Source organism: Malus sylvestris, chromosome 7, assembly GCF_916048215.2.
Source record: "Malus sylvestris chromosome 7, drMalSylv7.2, whole genome shotgun sequence".
NCBI lineage: Eukaryota > Viridiplantae > Streptophyta > Magnoliopsida > Rosales > Rosaceae > Malus > Malus sylvestris.
Genome location: NC_062266.1, coordinates 28,095,952 through 28,116,406, shown reverse-complemented (window position 1 = coordinate 28,116,406; position 20,455 = coordinate 28,095,952). Strand labels below are relative to the sequence as shown.

The 20,455-nt window shown below is 36.2% G+C and overlaps 1 protein-coding gene across 1 annotated transcript; it reads left to right on the top strand.

Annotated features, from left to right (window-relative positions):
* Positions 1-14,260: 14,260 nt before the first annotated feature.
* On the top strand, positions 14,261-17,749 carry LOC126630356 (BEL1-like homeodomain protein 9). Its single transcript, XM_050300448.1, has 4 exons — positions 14,261-14,805; positions 16,352-16,725; positions 16,837-16,897; positions 17,265-17,749. The coding sequence occupies exons 1-4, from the start codon at positions 14,428-14,430 to the stop codon at positions 17,637-17,639; spliced, it is 1,188 nt and encodes a 395-aa protein (XP_050156405.1). The 5' UTR covers positions 14,261-14,427; the 3' UTR covers positions 17,640-17,749.
* The last annotated feature ends 2,706 nt before the right edge of the window (positions 17,750-20,455 follow it).

The following is a 20,455-nucleotide window of genomic DNA, read 5'->3' as shown; positions in this document are numbered from 1 at the left end:
CAAATTTGGAGTTACGACATAAATCTTACGGACTTACGAATTTAAGGGTATTTTGGTAATTTTCCAAGTTGAGAGCTTTTCCACTTAGGACCACTCCTTAGCTGACACGTGGCAACCTCCCCCATTTATGGGGTGTTCTTCCCAATTTTCTCACTCTTTCTCCCTCTCACTCTCTTTGTCTCTTCCCAGGAACACTCCATTTCTCCGAGCAACACACATCACCGTGACCCCCACCACCGTGGTTCATCCTCTAGTGACCTCACCACCTTCAAGACCTTTCCATCTCGAATCCCTATTTCCTTCTATTTCCCTGCACCGTGGAACTACCACTATTCTTGAAATTATTCCAACGAGCTCTTCACGATTCCGGCCTAGGTAAGTCTTGTGGACACCTTCTTTCTCTCCCATTTGATATTCTGATGCAATTGCTGAGCCTACATGCATGAATGAGTGAAGTTTTGATGCAGAAATGGCAGGGGGAGCCTAGTTTTCTGGTGAGGAATCCGGTAGCTTCGAGCCCTTTTCCGGTCAATTCAGGCCACGGTCGAGGAAACTATTGGTACATTTCAAATCCTTGTTCCCTGATCTTCGATTTGGTATATTGGGTGATTAGGTTTAATGAAGATTTGTGGTTGATCAAACCTTGCTTTGTTCTCCGGCCGAGTTTTTCTAGAAACCGGTGATCGGATTTAAAAATAAAAAAAATAAAGAAAACCCGGCCCAAACCTTTGGGTCGTTAACCCATAACCTATAACCCGGATTCGTGGGCCAAACCCAGCTTGGATCCATTTCTAATTTGGAGGGAATATTCTGTTTCCATCTGAGAATGGAATATTCCGTTAAGGTTAATTGTTGACCATTAGTTGACTTTTGTTTACTTTTTCGAAATTTTCTCGAAAACCCTCCTAGGCTAATTTGAACATTCCGAGTCCATTTTTGACATTCATTTAGTGAAATTCTAAAGTTTTAATGCAGTTGAACATTGGGACGTCTCGGTTGACTTTTTAGGTTTGACTGTTGACTTTGCTGTAGACTTTTTACAAAATTTGTCGGGGACCCTCCTTAGCGTATTTCGACGCCCTGATTTCAAATCTGCACTTCCTTTTCCCAAATTTAATTGTCTTAGTGAAGTTTTACTAATGGGTCCCAATATTATGCTTAGGTGCGATTACAATCGGAGACTTCAACTACTCAAGTTCGAACAGCTGCGACCTCGCAAGTAACTGTGAGTGGATCTTTGCTTTTAAGTATTATATATTTATTTAGTTTCCATTTATACATTTGAAAAAGGATATCCTATGTATGCCTAGATTAGACTAATGTTTATAAGAATTAGCAAAATAATGGAAATTACGAAATTATCCTAAATCATACGAGATGCACAGGTATGTGTACTTTTATGGGATTTTAATTACAGCCGTGATTAATATTTTATTTATTACTATTATGTCGATGTGAATTATCGATTTACTGTTATGTTATTGTATTTACATTATTTGCTCATTATTGCTGCATCGGTGTTAGTACTCGCCCAGGTCAGGACCAATCTTTCACGTGTATGTGCACATCACACCGTACACTCACTTTGGATCCATTGTAGGTGCCAGTCTTGTCCTAGATTGCTATAGGAAATTAGGACTCATATGTGCTACGCATAGCTCCAACTTCACGTGATTGTAGTACTAGAGCGTATATTATTATTACACCCAGTCCTGTTCATGTCAGAAGATCTCTGCATGAACTCGTGTGTCAACATGTGTTGATGAGCACTCAATATGATATGTTTGCTTATGTGAGATTATGTGATTACCGGCATCATGTGCTTACTTACGAAATATTATGCCGTATTGAATTCTTGAGATTTTGTAGGCTATAGTAAGTATTTTCTTACTATACGTAGTATGTATATTTTTGAAACTATACCTCTTTTACGGCAAGGGGTTATTATTTTTTCGAAAAGGTTTTTACAAAGCTTTATTTTTAGGCCCACTCACCCTTATTTTTCGCCCCTCCAGGTTTAGCTGCTGAGCTCTCGTGTCGACGAGGATTCTTGGCAAATCTTTATATAGGTGGTTACCTTCGATGGTATAATTCTCATCCTACTATAATGTACTTTACTTATGCTCTGACATCACGTGTGAAATGGTTTCATTCCCCCTCACAGCGCACTCTTATATTTAAGCACTTTTAGGTTTAAATTTATTGATATTTTCCACATCACTACACAGTCACCCTTCAGGAGTAGGCCAGCACAGCTCGATTCGAAGTCCAGGTGGACATTTCGGGTTAGGGTGTGTCAGTTTGGTATCAGAGCATAAGTTTGGGCAATATTGCGTTCATAACACAAGTGATGTAAGCATTCTTAGTTCTTGAACCTAAGTGTCGAATCTTGCCACCTCGTCAAATATGAAAAACGTGTTAGCTTTTCCCTAAGTTTTGGGCATTTTTTACAACTTATTGATGTTTTAGATGAACATTTCAGCGACCACCTCTAGACCTTAACAAAGAACCTTCATGCCAAGGAAAATCCCGATTCAAAGACGAGTTCGTGGCCCTGAAGCAAGGTTATTGCATCAATGATTGTGTACCACCGAAAACTTTACTCATCAATTCCACTACTATTCTCGTCATCTTTACCAACCCTTTTGAGTTAGGAGACCAATAATAGTTTTGATTCTTTGGCAGCATCCGTTAGTATACCATGTATTAGAATCCCTACAAAGTTTACTTCGTCAAGATTCCATAAATGTCTTGAGCGACCACCTAGTGCTAAAGTGGTAGCACTCACGGGAAAACATATGGGGGACATGCACTTTTGATCCCCGATAGCACTAATATTTTCAAACGCACTAATGATCATTCGGGATCTTCAAGAGGAAGAATCAACTTTAGTTTAAGTCTATTCTAAAGTAGGTTATTAGTAAATTCCTTTTTCTGGCCTTATGACGTTCCAACCAATACTAGTTTCCCAAATTTCTTTTGGTGATGTACACGTCATTTCGACGAGCATAGGCACAGATGTACGAGTTGTTATACCTACAATCAGTAGAAATTTTCGAAGTAGTAACTATTTTCCCTAGAATTAATGAAACCACCTCACTGGACCAGTTCCTTACCAATCGTTCGAAACCATCCACCCGAGCAGGCTTTAACCTATAATCAGCCTACAGTGGCGTTACTAATTAACGATATTATCTTATATCTTGGAACTATCAACCAGTATTCAGGTGGTATGATTTCTAATACCGAACACATGCTAGTATTTGGGAGTGATACCCTTATGCCAGAATGCCAGTTCACAGTTTCAGGGTAATGAACAATATTAGAAATATCAAAAGTATCATATATGCGTTAATTAGCGACGCGACTGATAGATTGATTAACAGTGACTACGTGAGCTGAAGAAACTAAATCTTGGAAACTTAGGAGCAAACATGGTTGGAGAACAGTAAACTTGTAGTTGTTTTAACCATATTTTCTACTAAGGTAACCAAAACCCCTCCGACCATCCATCTTTTTTATCAATTCCACAAGCGAATATTAGTTTGAAGCATGAGTTATTTTCCATTGTAAGAGCGAAATGAGCATTGAGAAAATTGTGAAGACCTAGTAGCACGTGGCGTATTGAAAGGAAGTAGTATGGTACGTTTCGAGGACGTATAACTTTGGCGTCATTTCTCAAAATTTTACTTGGGACATCATCAAATTGTGAAATGATGTACAACATTGATCCATTTTCTTATACTACATCAGTTTCCCATAGGCCTTTTCAAACGACTTCTTTGACATTGAGAAATCTTAGTTATGAAAGCTTACCAATTAGGAATTTACCTAACTAAACACATTGTCTTATGGAACCTCAAACCTAGTCAGGAAGACAAAAGACTAAACATTAGGATCATACCTAGATGTCAGCAACTCAATCGGGTGATGATTAGAACCGATAACCCATACTTCAAATTGTTGCTCTTTCCGATAAGTTTCTTGAGCCCTAATTTTCTTCCATAGCCTGACGAATTCGTAGTAATCTTACAAACGACTTTCTCACCTATCCCAGCAATGAGATTAAATCTTCTAAACACCGACAGTCAACTTATACCAAATTCCTCAAGTGTTAGTTTTGTTTAAATTGCTACTCTTGTTGGGAGACGTGATCTCAGTAAACAATATTCCTTTCTCTTTCCCAAAAAGGTTTTGCAGGATGAAGGTTGAAATTTTCACAAATGACAGTCAACTTATACCAAATTCCTCAAATGTTAGTTTTGTTTAAATTGTTACTCTTGTTGAGAGACGTGATCTTAGTAGACAATATTCCTTTCTTTTTCCTAAAAAGGTTTTGCTAGATGAAGGTTGAAATCCTCACAAGTGATAGTCAACTTATACCAAATTCCTCAAATGTTAGTTTTGTTTAATTGCTACTCTTGTTAGGAGACGTGATCTCAGCAGACAATATTCCTTTCTTTTTCCCAAAAAGGTTTTGCTGGATGAAGGTTGAAATCCTCACAAAGTGTTGTGAAATACATGATATCCTTAGTTTTGTTGATTTTATCGGTCGTTTGTTAGTGATATTTTGGGCTATGGCATTTTTCTTCACATGTCGATTAAGGAAGGTTAGTCTATTTTGGGATGGTGGATATGAATAGAAATTCTGACAACTTAAGTGTTGTCTCTTCCTGAGCATTACTATTACATTTTTTTTTTCGACAACGTCGATAATTTGGAAATCCACAATGACATTTTATATGGATGATTTGGCTGTGTAAATGCAGCATGACAAAGTATAGCATTTGTTCCCTCAGCGTTGGAACTGTACGAAATGAACCATTTTACTGATGATTTAGAGTCAACAATTATCATCCTTACTTAAAAACAAGATGACACTTCTTTATGGAGAAACGTGTCTAGAATCTTTACCGACCTTAGACTCTTTAAATACATCTTCATTGGAAATGAGGTTAATTTCTGACAACAACAATGGAAGAACCAAATCAACGTCTACGATTTCATTATCCTGTATCATCCCGATTGTGCAAACATACTTACTGTTTACCATAGTAAAAGACATATCCACCCTTGAATATTTCCAGCCTTTCCTATCTCATTCCAGCTGGAGTTCACAAGCATCGATTTGATGTTATTTTCGAATTATCAAGAAATCATTCGAGTGGTATAATCATTTCCTGTATATGAATGAAGTTGGGAAATATCGTCATAAACTCCTGGTACGAGGTATCTTGTACATGTGGAGATTATGATGATGTTTCGATGATTATAGATCGGTTTGACAAGTCAACTCACTTTCCGTTGGTCCAAATGGACGATATTTTTGATCTCTTGGTGAAATTGCTCATCCTTGAATTTATCAGATTTTCTAACGTTTTGATCAATATCTACTTTGACCATGAGTCCATCGTCGCCTCTTTGTGTTAGAAGACATTCCAGTCACCTTGGGTTCATGTCTACCCTAATACACTTCATATTATTTCTGAGGCAGGTAAACTATTCAGAAGAAACGCTAACATTGAAGTTTTAGTTGTGATCATTAACTCTTCAATCACCTAACAAATACTATGTTGGACGAATCTTTACCGTTGGTGATTGAATATTCCGGAAGCTACCATTGTAGCGAGAGATTATGCATTAAATCCAGTTACCTTGTATTCTAGATTTGATGGACTTGTTTCACTAAACCCGAGTGGAAATTCATAATGAATCTACTTGCTGAGGCATATGTGAATTACAATGTTTGGTTGCCTAATGTGCATGACACTACTGTATCTCACTGTGATGCGCGTTTCGCTTCCAAGCCTTGGGAAGTTTTCTTAAAGGCTATGAGTACAAGGTTGTTGTTCGATATCACATTTCACCTTCAGATTAACAACCAGTCAGAACAAATTATCTGGACTTTCGTGGACATGTTGTGTTTATAGTTTTAGCATGATTGTAATAGACACTTATCTCTATTAGAGTTGCGTGTAACTACGATTACTATTTCAATTTTTGGTATGGCACCATTCGAGATGTTGTATAGAGATTTTATGCACAGTACATGATTGACAAATAAGTATTACGAACAAGTATTCGAATGATCAAGTTATGATGTAAGAAAGTATGTACTATTTGAGTTGTCACCCGATAGGGTAGTATGGGAGCGTGGTCAATGTGCTAATTAGACGATTTATATGTATTTCCCAATGAGGGGCAAGATGATAATAGTGCACCCTCTGGAATTTGTTACTTGCTTAACGAGACAACAGTGAGTTGTTGATATTGTGGGTTGCAGACCGTAATATCAATAACTTATTTGTTGGGTTCGTTAAGCAAGTGGACAAGTAGGTCACTTTACGTAAGCATTTTTATTTGTTTATTTAATTAGTTATTTATTGTTTGAGCTTGACCCAAAGATATTACAAACTTATCTTCAAAGTATGTGACGCAACGAGTGCGGAGGTGAAAAATATTTTATATTCAGTTTTAATTTCAGTACAATTATTTTAACTTTACGTTATTATATATACATACTAGCATTTGCCTACACATTTTGTGTGTATGAACACATTTTTTTTAGAAAATGAGAGGGAGAGAGGGAGAGAGAGAGAGAGAGAGAGAGAGAGAGAGAGAGAGAGAGAGAGAGAAAGAGAGAGAATGTGGGGGGAGTGGGAGGTTTTTTTTTTAATATTGGAGGTATTTTAACATTACCTGTAGGTGAGGCTTCAATAAAAAAAAAGTAAAATTTGGACCTGTGAAATTACATTATTGCCCATCATTTTTTTGTATGATAGAAGACTAAGTAGTCTTTTCACTTCTTTTTTGTTGACAAAGAGGGTTTCATTAATTAATAGAGATTTTGACGTGATGTTATTATACATTTTTAAATATTTTTGACTTTATGTTTTTATAAAAAGTATTATATTATAGTATTGTACTGAAGGAGAAGGAAAGTATGAGTTTGGAGGCATGAAAGATGAATCATTGCAATCTGATCGCGACGGAATGACATTCTCTTTTATGCAACCACTCTAGCTTGATTTCTTCTTTATGTATTTTCTGTCTATCTTTGAGTATTTTAAGTATAGCAACTTATTTCAAATTTCAGGGACAAATTTTTTTTTTTTTAAGGTGGGTAGATTATGACAACCCGTCCTTAATTTTACAATTTTATTCATTTTAAATTAGTGAAGTGACTAAAATGCCCTTAAAGGTGAGGATGTTGACCTTCGTTGACCAATGTATTGTGAGATGTATGAAACATTCTTTTAACGTATCATCGTAGTGCTTGTCACTACAAACGCGTAGGCACAAGCAGAATTGAATTTGGAGCTACAATAGAAATCTTATGGACTTACGAACATAAGGGTATTTTGGTAATTTTCCAAGTTGAGATCTTTTCCACTTAGGACCACTCCTTAGATGACACGTGGCAACCTTCCCCATTTCTGGGGTGTTCTTCCCGATTCTCTCTCTTTCTCCCTCTAACTCTCTTTGTCTCTTCCCCGGGAACACTCATTTGGAGAGCAATACACATCACCGTGACCTTCACCACCGTGGTTCATCATCCGATGACCTTACCACCTTTGAGACCTCTCTATCTCGAACCCAGACCTAGCAGAGGTCCCTTTTTCCTTCTCTTTCCCTACATCGTGGAACCACCATTGTTCCTGAAATTATTCCGACGAGTTCTCCACGATCCTAGCCTAGGTAAGTCTCGGGGACACCTTCTTTCTCTCTCATTGATGTTCTAATGTGATTGATGAGCCTATATGCATGAATGGGTAAAGTTTTGATGTAGAAATGGGAGGGGGAATTTTCCCAGTTTTCCGACGAGGAATCTGGTAGCTTCGAGCCCCTTTCTGGCCACGACCGAGGAAACTAATGGTACATTTCAAATCCTTGTTCCTTGATCTTCAATTTGGTATATTGGGTGATTATGTTTAGTGAAGATTTGTGGTTGATTGGACCTTGCTTTGTTCTCCAGCCTAGTTTTTCCATAAAACCAATGGCCCGATTTATAAAAAAATTAAAAATTATAAAAAAATTATAAAAAAAAAAAGAGAAAACCCGACCCAAACCTTTGGGTCATTGACCCATGACCTATAACCTGGATCCGTAGGCCAGACCCGGCCCAGATCCTTTTCTGATTTGGAGGGAATATTCTGTTAACCTCCCAATTAACTTTAACAAAATATTCCATTAAAGTTAACTGTTGACCATTAGTTTACTTTTCTTGACTTTTTCGAATTTCTGTCGGAAACCCTCCTAGGCTAATTTCGATGTCCTGAGTCCATTTTTTACATCCATTTAGTGAAATTCTAAAGTTTTAATGTAGTTGACCACTGGGACGTCTCGGTTGACTTTTTAGGGTTGACCCTTGTCTTTTTACAAAATTTGTTGGGGACCCTCCTTAGCATATTTTGACACCCTAATTTCAAATTCGCACTTCGTTTTCCCAAATTTAATTGTCTTAGTGAAGTTTTACTAATGGGTCCCAATATTATGCTTAGGTGTGATTACTATCGGAGACTCTAGCTATTCTAGTTCGAACAACGCAAGTAACTGTGAATGGGTCTTTACTTTTAAGTATTATATATTTATTTAGTTTCAATTTCTACATTTGAAAAAGGATTTCCTACGTATGCCTAGATTAGACTAATGTTTATAAGAATTAGCAAAATAACAAAAATTACAAAATTATCCTAAATCCTACCGGATGCATAGGTATGCGTACTTTTATGGGATTTTAATTACTAACATGATTAATATTTTTTTTATTACTATTATGTCGATGTGAATTATCGATTCACTATTGCGTGATTGTATTTACATTATTTTCTCATTGTTGCTGCACCTGTGTTAGTACTTACCCAGGCTAGGGCTAGTCTTTCACGTGTATGTGCACATCACACCGTACGCTCACTTTGGATATTGTAGGAGCCAGTCCTGTCTTAGATTGCTATAGACAATTAGGACTCATATGTGCTATGCATAGCTTTAACTTCACGTGATTGTAGTACTATATCGTATATCATTATTACACCCAGTCATGTTCATGTCAGAAGATCTTTGCATGAACTCGTGTGTCAGCATGTGTCGATGAGCACTCGATATGATATGTTTGCTTATGCGAGATTATGTGCTTACAGGCATCATGTGCTTACTTACGAAATATTATGCCGTATTGAATTATTAAGATTTTGTAGGCTACAGTAAGCATTTTCTTACTATACGTAGTATTTATATTTTGGAAACTATACTTGTTTTACGACGAGAGGTTCTTATGTTTTCGAAAAGGTTTTTACAAATCTTTGTTTTTAGGCCCACTCACCCTTATTTTTTTTTCCACTCCAAGTTTAGTAACTGAGCTTTCATGTCGACGAGGATTCTTGGAAAATCTTTATATAGGTGGTTACTTTCGATGGTATAATTCTCATCCACTTTACTGTACTTTACTTATGCTTTGACATCACGTATGAAATGGGTTCATTCCTACTCACAACACACTGTTATATTTAGGCACTTTTAGGTTTTGATTTACTCACATTTTCCGCATCACTACACTTTATGGCTTCGTCACCCTCCGGATGTCGACCAGTACAGCTCGATTCAAAGTCCAGGTGAACATTCCGGATCGAGGTGTGTCAACAATGCTCTTGATTCTTCCATAACTCGTACCTTCCTCGCATGAGTAAGAAAGTTGCATTTTTTTTTTAAAGTACTAAAATCAAACAAGTTGCATATTTTTTTTAGAAAAAAAAAAAGAAAAAAAGTATGGAAAACTGATTTTACATGTATTTGAAACTGATTATGCAAAAATGGTTGAAAACAATTTGAATTGATTCTACAAAAATGGTCGAAGACGGGTTGAACTTATTCTGCCAATGGTCGATGACGGGTTGAATTGATTCTGCAAAAATGGTTGATGACGGATTGAATTGATTTTGCAAAAAAGGCAGGTTGAACTGATTCTACAAAGATGGTTGAGGACAGGTTGAACTGATTCCGCAAAAATGGTCGAAGACATGTTGAACTTATTCTGCATCAATGGATTCTCCAAAAATGGTCGAGGACAAGTTAAACTGATTCTGCAAAAATGTGCAAAATGGTTAAGGACGGGTTGAACTGATTCTGCAAAAATGGTCGAGGATGGTTGATTCTGTAAAAATGGTTGATGTTAGATTGAACTGATTCTGCAAAAAATGGTCGATGGCTGCTTGAACAGATTCTGCAAAAATGGTCAAGAGCGGATTGAACTGATTTTGCAAAAAATGGTTGATGACGGGTTGAACTGATTCTGCAAAAATGGTCGATGACAGGTGAACTGATTATATGAAAATGGTTGAGGACGGGTTGAATTGATTCTGTAAAAAAGATAGGTGTAATGATTCTACAAAAATGATCCAAGATTGGTGAACTGATTCTGCAAAAATAGTCGAAGACGGGTGAACTAATTCTGCAAAAATGTTTTTATCCACATTAACATATTTGACGGTTTTTGGAAAGAAATAACATAAACAAGGCAATGTGGAGAGAATTTTAAGTTTCAAGGAGTAAAATTGTGACTTTGAGCTTCAAGAGGCAAAATAAAATCAAAATCAAGTTCTAGGAACGTAGCTACAAATAAGGCCTTATATAATAGCAATATTGTGGGGTAGGAACCATAATATGAAGTGGTGAGAACAAAAACGGACAAGTGCAAAAGAAATTATAATTTTTTTTAACAAATGATATTATATACACTAAGAAGGTGGGAGACTGGGCTAACCCTCACAATGTGCTAGCAATAATATGGTTCAAATTCGTCTTTCACGAGAATCGAACCTAAGACTTCTTACTTACAAGTGAAAATGAATATCACTAGACCGTAGTATTTAGTGGCAAAGAAATTATAAAATTAATATAAGGGGTTTGATTCAATTTAAGTTGTTTTCATATAGGCCAAATTTAACCAAAGCAAATTACAGTTTGGTGGTAAAACTTAATCAAATTGCTCAAGGGGTTAAAAAATTTCGCTTTTATCATTCACATTTTCACACCAAAGTTACAACATCAAAATGTCAGACAACAATTTCAAATTGTCACAGATATATCTCGTTATTCATGTGATTTGAATCTAAAACTTAATGGTTGTTCCACACCAAATCCTAACTCGTCTTATTGCTTACGTAACAAAGTCTGGTGTTGTATTACTCAATAATACAAGTTTTAAGTATAATTCTCTGCTATAAAGATCTATTATACGATCAAAATTGAGTTAAGGATAAATTTCAGTTTACTACCCTCAAGTTTCGTGGTTTTCTATATTTGGTACATAAAGTTTTTTTTTTGTCTCAGAATCATACTTAAAGTGTTAATTTTGGGACAGTCTCTGTAATACCTTGAAAAATTTAAGTATATGAATTTGATATTCATAATTATGAATATGTGGAGAAAATCGAAAATAAATCGATTTATGGTTATGAAAATTTAATTGAAATTTTTTATAATTTTGTTGCCGAAATTATTATAATTTACATCGTAAAATTTATCGATAAGTGAGAAAGATGAAAATGCCCCTAGTTGGTTTAAAGTAATTGTACGAGGACATATTTTATCCTCATATATTTTATTATATTTTGTGGCATATTTGGATAGAGCTCGATCTCATGAATGCATAGGCTCAAACCGTTTGTGAAACAGAGTTATAACGAAGGAGTTATTAACAAACGAAGTTAGGGGCAAAAATGGTAATTTAATTATTAATCTGGAAGGCTCCAAATTTGTTGGAGTGTGGATATGGTGCCACGTGTGTAGCTGAGATTGAGAGAAAGGGGAGAGAAAGGAAAGGGGAAGACCAATCAAAACGAGGGGGAAAAAGGATGGCCAATCAAGGAGAGGGAACATGAGAGCAAGGAGAGAACGAAAAAGGGAGGGGAACGGGTGTCCTACCAGACCAGACGGCGGCACAAGGTTTTCGACCGCATTCATGATGTTTCACAAAGATTTGAGGCAAATTGCCACCTGGAAACATCTCCCTAGCCTTCCCTCTTCCATTTCCACTCAAAATTAGAAGGAATTTGGTGGTGGTTTTGGGGAAAAACGGACAGTGGTCTGTGTGAGTGTACGGCGTCGATCTGCAAATCGTGAAGCTAATTCAACCAATTACCACCACCAATAGACTCTCCTCAACCCCAAGAAAAAAGCCCAAGCAGGGTGGAGGCATCGGAGTCAATATGGAGGTCGAATCGAATCACACCCAATTCTAGGGTTATGACGGTTCGAGGGTGATTTGAGGTATTTCCCTGCTGAATTGGACTTCATTCTAGGTATGAAAGTTGTTCCTCTCATTGAACTCTGCTTACCTGTAAAATTTGGTAATTTTTAGAGTTCATCAAAAAATTAGGTTTCCTTTCGCCGGAAACCGCCACGTGCAGCAGCGCGTGGCTTGTGGGCCAATGCTACCAAATTTTAATATTCTAAATATGAATTAGTTATCCATTTGATGTGTTTCATTTATTAAAGCTAATGTTGGTTATTTTGGTTATCCGTCAAAATTGGAAATGGATTGAAAATGAAATGTGAACTACGATTGGCTTGATCCCTTCGTAAGGTACGTAGGCAATCTAACAAGAAGGTTAGATGCAGCCATACAATAACCGAGATTAATCTTGATTGAAAATTAGAAAGAAGAAAAGAGATTGGGTGTTTAGTTTAAAGAGCGACCTTATGTTTTTGTTAAATATATTTAGCTATAAAATTTGTGAGGAATTAATAATTTATTAAAGAAATTATGATTAATGGTAGTAAATAAAAAAAAGTTTAATTTGGCCTATCACCATAATTAGTTTCGGAAATAGAAATTTCAGGGGCGTTACAGTCTCATACATTCGTTAGTCTGGCTGTTAAGTCTCTTGTTAACTGATGACGTAACGTCTAAGCAGACAATGATTGGACGTCACGTGGAAATTAAAAATTAAAAAAAAAAACCCACCCCTCTTTTACCTCCCCCAACCCCCTCCCTCTCTTATTTCCTTTGCAACCCGTACCCTCCATTTTCTCTGCTCTGAGGTCCTCCCTTGGCGATCGTAGCCGCAACCACAGACGGCGAGGGCCCGACGTCGGAGTAGAGGGACCTGTTCACATTCCCATTCTTTTGCACGGTGTTGACCTTAGATCCATTCATAATCGAGCTATTACATAAAGAGGCTTAATGTTTGGGCTTGTATGCGGCGGCGTTGTAGATAGAGCTCGGGGACCTGCTTTTTGTGACGCCGTCGCAGATGGAGGATGCAGGCCTAGATTTCGAGAATCCGTAATCGCTACACGTCTGATCACTCTTAGATCGTTGGAAGATGATGAATTTGTCTTGGTCATTCGAATTGGGGTCGTTGCTCTTCTGGTGGTTGCCGGTTTTTCCCTCCATCAGATCCTAGTACCCGACGGTGGAGAAGCTGAGCTCTCTGTAGAGCGGCATGCTCTGCATAGTGCTATTCAGGAAGCCGAGCCTAATGTTCAGAATCCCCTGCGGGCGATCGGAGGGGCAATAGAGCTGGATCGCCATGGACCGCACTTTCGACTTGTTATGCAAATTGTTCACCACCACCGCTGCGATGAGATGAGGGTTGCAGATGAGAGAAGGGTACGGGTTGCAAAGGAAAGGAAAGAATGGAGGAAGGAGTGGGGGGGAGGCAAAAGAAGTGTAGGGTGTTTTAATTTTTTTTTAATTTTTATGTTGCACGTGGACCTTTACATGTGAGGCCTAGTCATTGTTCATATGGTTATCACGTCATCAATTAACGGGAGAGTTAACAATCAAACTAACGGATGTATAAGATTATTTTAAAATTAACACTTTAACTATGACTCTAGAACAAAAAAAATTTCATATAGCAAATATTAAAAATCACGAAACTTAATAATAATAAACTGAGATTTACCTTGAGATAATTTTCTAAACCACTCATAGTACCTAACACGATACGATAGAAGAATATTGCATAGTATACGACCTCTATTATCTCTTTGAAATTGTCATTACCATCAATATTTTATTATTTTAAAACAATAAAAAATATGAAAAATTAATGAAAAGGGTTTGAAAATTTTGAGTTTTAATGATAAGAACAAAATAAAGGGTAAAGTAAATAGTACCAAGATTGATTTTTTAGTGTAAAAATATGATTTTTCGTTAAAATAAACAATACCGGATGCTTTTTGTTAAAATTCTTCAAAAAATATGCAGATCATGAGAGTACCCAAAATAATATATATACACATATACATTTTCACCCATCACGTCGATCCCTCTGTCTTATTTCTCTGTATAAATATATCTTTGGTAAACATTGCATCACTCTGTCCCAGCCCAACCAAAACACCTTTTCCTTCCCTTCATCAATTCATCACATCTCTGTCTCTCTCTCTCTCTCTCTTCAAAACCTTCACAACACATCCATGGCGGACGACGGCCTGGAAGCCTTCCACGTGCCCCAACAGAGCAGAAGAGACAAGCTCCGTTTCACCCTCCAAAACCACCCACCCCAACCACCGTTTTCTCTGCCTCTCTTCTCCGAATCCCGCCATTACGACGGCGTCTCTTTCCGGGCCGGAGAACTCAGAAGCTCGGTTCCTCTGGGCCCGTTCACCGGCTACGCTTCGATACTGAAGCGGTCCAGGTTTCTGAAGCCTGCCCAGCAGCTCCTCGAGGATTTCTGCGGGTCGGTTCTACCCGACTCGGATCCTCCTCCGCCCAACTGCTGGAGCTTTTGCGCCAAAGATCACCGGGTCGACGGGCAGATGAAGAACTGTCGGCTGACCACCATGCTGGAGGAGGTATATTATACACCACTAATTAATTTTAATTATACGTACTGCACTTTTCCATATCATCAATATTTTAATTTAATTAAATCTAAATTGTGAGAATGAATATTATAATTCGTGTACATAAATGCATGGTCCTTTTTACGAGAAATTTTTTAATGTAACACAGTTCGTCATACAAGTATATAATGATACTACAGTTTAAATTTTTGAAAAAAAATTATCTAATTGTATTATAACATTTTGAGTATCGAAATTGGTCTAGACACATTAAAAATTTTCTTCGCAAGAGTACTTACGCCCTATTTATAATTTCATATACTATTAGATAAGAACATATAAATGTCACAAAAATTAACCAAAAAATGTTTCTAATTAAGATGTTAATCTTGGATTGAATTAATATTTTCTAAATTTTTGAATAGAATATGGGTCAAATGTGGGAAGATATTTGGATTTAATACAGTACTGTGGTAAGAGGTTGTTGTCAGGGAGTCACATCATATGATTGATTTGTTCAGTAGTCATGGCCTAAAGGATGTCTTGTCTTGTCACAAATTAATTTTTTTTCAACTGTGTATTGTTTCTTATTGGTTTGTAATTTTGTCTACTATTCATTTTTTTTTCACTTGTCATAATTAATTATCGGGTGATAGATTATGGCACATGACCATGTATCTGTAAATGGATGGGATCGCCCTAGGTCAAATCTTATCCATTCCAATCAAGAGTTAATTTTAAGAGAAATCTTATGAAATTTTTTTTAAAGTGAAATTGTTTATGGATTTTCTAACATTTTACAATTTAACGTCAGCATTGTAAAATATTATACAAAAAAACATAAAATAACATAGAATTCATGAGAAGTTCTATTTTTGAGAGAATCAATTAGCATTTCTCTAATTTCAATCGAATTGTATTCAAATTATCTCATTTATGTTATTTCTTGTTAAATAAGATTTGGATTACATTCCATCATCATTGAATTTAGTAACTTCACTGTTGTATTGTATTCATTTGTTGATTACTTGATTTTGTATCGTAAGTAATTAGTTTACGTGTATTTTCAACCATTTAAAAAATAGTGGTGTTACCTACACACTATTATTTACCTTTCTCACATTTTCTATAATTTGATTTCTTCAATGAGTGGAAGGTACTAAAAAAAAAAAAGGTGTAAATAGTGCCACCCTTCAAAATTTTCATGTTGCATAGGGGTTAGCCACTTTATGTTAAATTAGAGCATATATAGTGTCTAATAAAGAAAAGAACAAAAATAAATGATAATTATGCGAATCAGATTATTATCGGATAAACTTTAACTCATATTTAATTAATTTTTTCTTTCTAGAAAATAATACAGAGATTTGAACTCGAATAGAAGGGATAAGTCACATTGCCCTAACCCCACTCTGCTTGCTAACGTAGAAATATAACTGAATTGTCCATAGTATTGTGGGTCTAGTGGAGGCACAATGGACTTTTAGGCCCAAATAAAGAAAGTTTTAGCACCCAAGTCCCCTTAAATTGTGTTCTCACATCTCATGTTTCCTAGGTGTACAAGAGGTACAAACTATACTGCCAACAAATGGAGTCGGTGGTGGCATCCTTTGAAACCATTGATGGACTTGGAAACGCAGCCCCTTACATATCCCTTGCCATCAAAGCCATCTTGAAGCACTTTGGTTGCCTGAAGAATGCCATTTTAGACAAGCTTCAATCCGGAGGCAAAACGTCGCTTGGCGATGAAGAAACTGAAGGGTTTTCTGTAAGAGGCATTCAGAACAACCAGAACCCAAATGATCATTTGAATTTGAAGTTGACCACCACCAACAGCCTTCGTCAATCGGTTTCCCGGTCCCAGAGAGGTCTCCCGGAGAATGCAGTGGCTGTGCTGAGGACCTGGCTCTTTGAACACTTTCTGCACCCGTTAGTTATTTCTCATTTTCCATTAATATAATTCAACAGCTCAATTAGAATATCAATTCAATAAATTGGTAATTTGGTATCTTATGACTTAGGTTTTGTTCAACATTTCAGCTATCCTTCCGATTCTGAAAAGCTGATGTTAGCTCAACAGACGGGCCTATCAAGAACTCAGGTGAGACAATTTTTCGTTGTTGCTTCTTGCAGCATTCTTATCTAATGTGAGGAGGGGGATTCGAGCTCGGTGCTTGGTACCCTAGCCTACTTGGCTATGCCTATGTCGGCCAAGTCTTTATTTGGTTCATTTCTATTAGGAGATATTAGCACTGCCCCTGGAACTTATGACCTTCCAATTCGTCCTCTCGGCTTTCGGTCTGGTTCTAAGCCCCCTTTAGATTTTATGATGTGCAACATGCCTGCCGCTGTCAAATTTATCACAATTTCTGATAGGATTCCCCCATTGTAAATGAATGAAACTTACCTCAATTTGATATCTGCCGCCGCCTGCCGTGTCTATTTATCTTCGGACATATATATTGCAGGTTTCGAATTGGTTTATTAATTCGAGAGTGAGAATCTGGAAGCCGATGGTGGAAGAAATACACATTCTTGAAACACAGCAGGCTCAAACAATTCCAGACCCAATGAACAAGAGTGTAAAGGCACCTCTTCACCCTTCTGTAGAGAATCCAGTTCTCCATCTGGGGACCCCGCCTATGAACTCTTCTAGCCAAAAAGCTCAAGACATCCAAACTAAACGCCCTCGAAAAATCCAACACGATTTGCCTGAGCAGGGCGAGACATGGATGAGGAATGCAGCCAATGGAAGTTTAACGAGCAATGATCTACAGAGAATTAGCAGAACAACCGAAATAGATGAAGTTTCCTTGGCCTTAAGCCTTAAAGCGAGAAAGTGAGCACCTCGGAAAGGATTAGGGTGTAAAAGGAAAGACCCTGCTGCTGCATGTTTCTACAGGGCAAACTTTTGTTAACTTTATCTGTTATGGGTAACAAGATTTTGTTATTAGTTGTTTGTGTGTTAGATATTCCGAGAAACAGGTCATCGATTCACTCCTAATTACACTTAACTTAATCACCTATTGTTATCACAAAAAAGCCAAGTAATATTAGGAGTGAAATCACACTCTTATATGTGTTATTTTATTTTCTCAATTTCCTGATGTGGGATTATATTCAACACATCCTCTCATGTGTGAGAGACAGGTCATTGACCCACTCTTAACCACATTTAACTTAATCACCTATTGTTAGGTGTTGAGTTTTATTATAAAAGGCCTAAGTATTATTAGAAGTGAAACCATACACTTATATGTGTTACTTTATTTTCTCAATTTCCTGATGTGAGATTATACTCAACACACTCTCTCATGTGCGAGCACAACATAGTGGGTCACATGGGAAACTAATCCTACATCGGACATTAAGCGTTGAAGCAAGGTATTACGTTAAACTCAGTAAGTCGGGCACAACACGTCCCATAGGACCCAAAATCAAACCCGCTCTTATATAATGTCAAATATTTAGAGAGACTCATTGGCCTACTCTTAACCATAACGATATTATTCCAACTACTTATTGTTGAGTGTTTGAATTTATCACAAAAGGCATATGTATTATTAGGAGTAGGACTATATACTTATTTATCTTGTATCTTATTTTATTTTTTTCAATTCCCTGACGTGGGACTTAAAACACATGAAGCGAAAAAGTTATCAAAAATTATTATGTGATACTGAAATACCGTCTCGTAGCATTACCAATCCAAGTGAGTTATAACATGGTTCAGTTAGAGGGCAACAGCTAATGGGATCATGGCATTGATGCTTTATCCTAATTTATGTGTTACATTCTCTTAGATATTTCTGAATTTCTTTGGCATTATCGTGACGACTAGTCACAACCCATGATGGGTTTGTAGACATTGGAATCTTGTTCCAAATTATGCTTTAATTTGCCATCAACGCTAATCAATCAAATAGGAATAATAAAAAAGATTAAAAGTAACGAGATCATGGTCTTTGCACTAACCGCCATCAATTCTGTATTGTTATCAAAGAGAAAGTTTAAGAGCATCTTTTAAAATTTCACATGAATAATAACAATAAAAAATGTTCATATCAACAATAACATTAATTCTATCTTAATTGTTATCAAAGAGAACGTTTACTGTTTTCCAACTAAAATGCCAATTCTTATGGCATTACATGGTTGTCAGCAAAAGTGATAGCAACTTCAAATCCATTTTTAATTGAGTAATAAATGATTTTTTTATCATTTTTATTTTTATTTTTTGTTTTAAAAATAGTTATTCAAAACATATTAATAGAATCCTCTTTGTCAACTAAAAGAAGGTGAAAAGACTATTTAATATTTTATCACAATAAAAAAGTTAAGGGCAGTAACATAACTTTATAAGGCAAAAATTTACTGTTTTTGTTTAAGTACTGGTTTCGTACTAAGGTGCTTTTATAAAAAGTAGATATCAAAAAAAGCTAAGCTCAAAAAGGTGTTTAGTAAACACTTAAAAACAGCTTATTCTCACAGTTTTGGGTGAAAAAAAGCTGAAAACGTGAAGCAGCAAAAATGAGCTTATTCTCATAGCACAGTAGAAGCAGTTTTTTTTCAAAGCACAGCAATACCAAACCAGTCTTAAGTCTCACCTACTTGTGACTATAAAATCTCTAATTTTAAAAAATAAATAAAATAAATAAAACCAAATAAAAAATAAAAAATAAGCATCTCTTCTCTCTCCTCACTCCCACGTTCTCTCTCACTCTCTTCATCTCTCCTTCAATTTTATAAACAAAATAAAATATTTGACACACACACTTTGTGTGTGGGCATATACTAGTTACAATTATGAAAAATAAATGGGCATATACTAGTTACAATTATGAAAAATAAATAGTGTAATAATTTAATTTAAAATATCAGATGGAACAAAACTTTATAAGAATCAAAATGCCACTTCAAACTTAAATTATGTTTAAAATTTGATCTAAAGTATGGGAAAATAATTTTCGCATTTATCTTTATGCATTCTTCAGTTTGATTAGGTCAACAATGTTTCATTAAAAGGGTTTGAAATTCAATTCCTCAAGAGAACCATGTTAATTGGAATCTTGAATTCAAACATTTTAAGAGATCATGTTGGCTAGGGTTTACTTTGATTTAGGAATACGAAAAAGATAATATCTTGCTTGGACTCAAAGCCATCCAAGTTCCACTTTCTTTTTACAAGTTCATGCAATCAACCTACCACTAAAGGGGAGAAGAATGATGTTCTGCTATACTTTTTTGTATATAGTTCATGAAAGTTATACCACGTCAAAATCACATTTGGGTCACAATTAAGGACACTTCTCGTTCACTTTTACATTAATGCGTAAATCATATAATTACGCGATTGTGTAGGTGTCAAATTTTGAAAATGTGATCCAAATATACTCATAATAACTTTTCATACCAATTTTTTTTTCTTACTTTTCCCTCATAATTAAACTAAAAGACTAAATTTTCTCTTTCTTTTCCATTTTATTTCCCCATTGTTTTAGAAAGCTAGGAGCTAATTGGGCTGGGGATAAGAACCTAGCGCCTAGGGGCCTAGGTGAAACATAGACAAGTTATTTAATTTTATTATATAACAATACAAACATATAAACAAGTGACTACACTTGATTGAATACATAAAATAGAATATGGATTCAGAGTT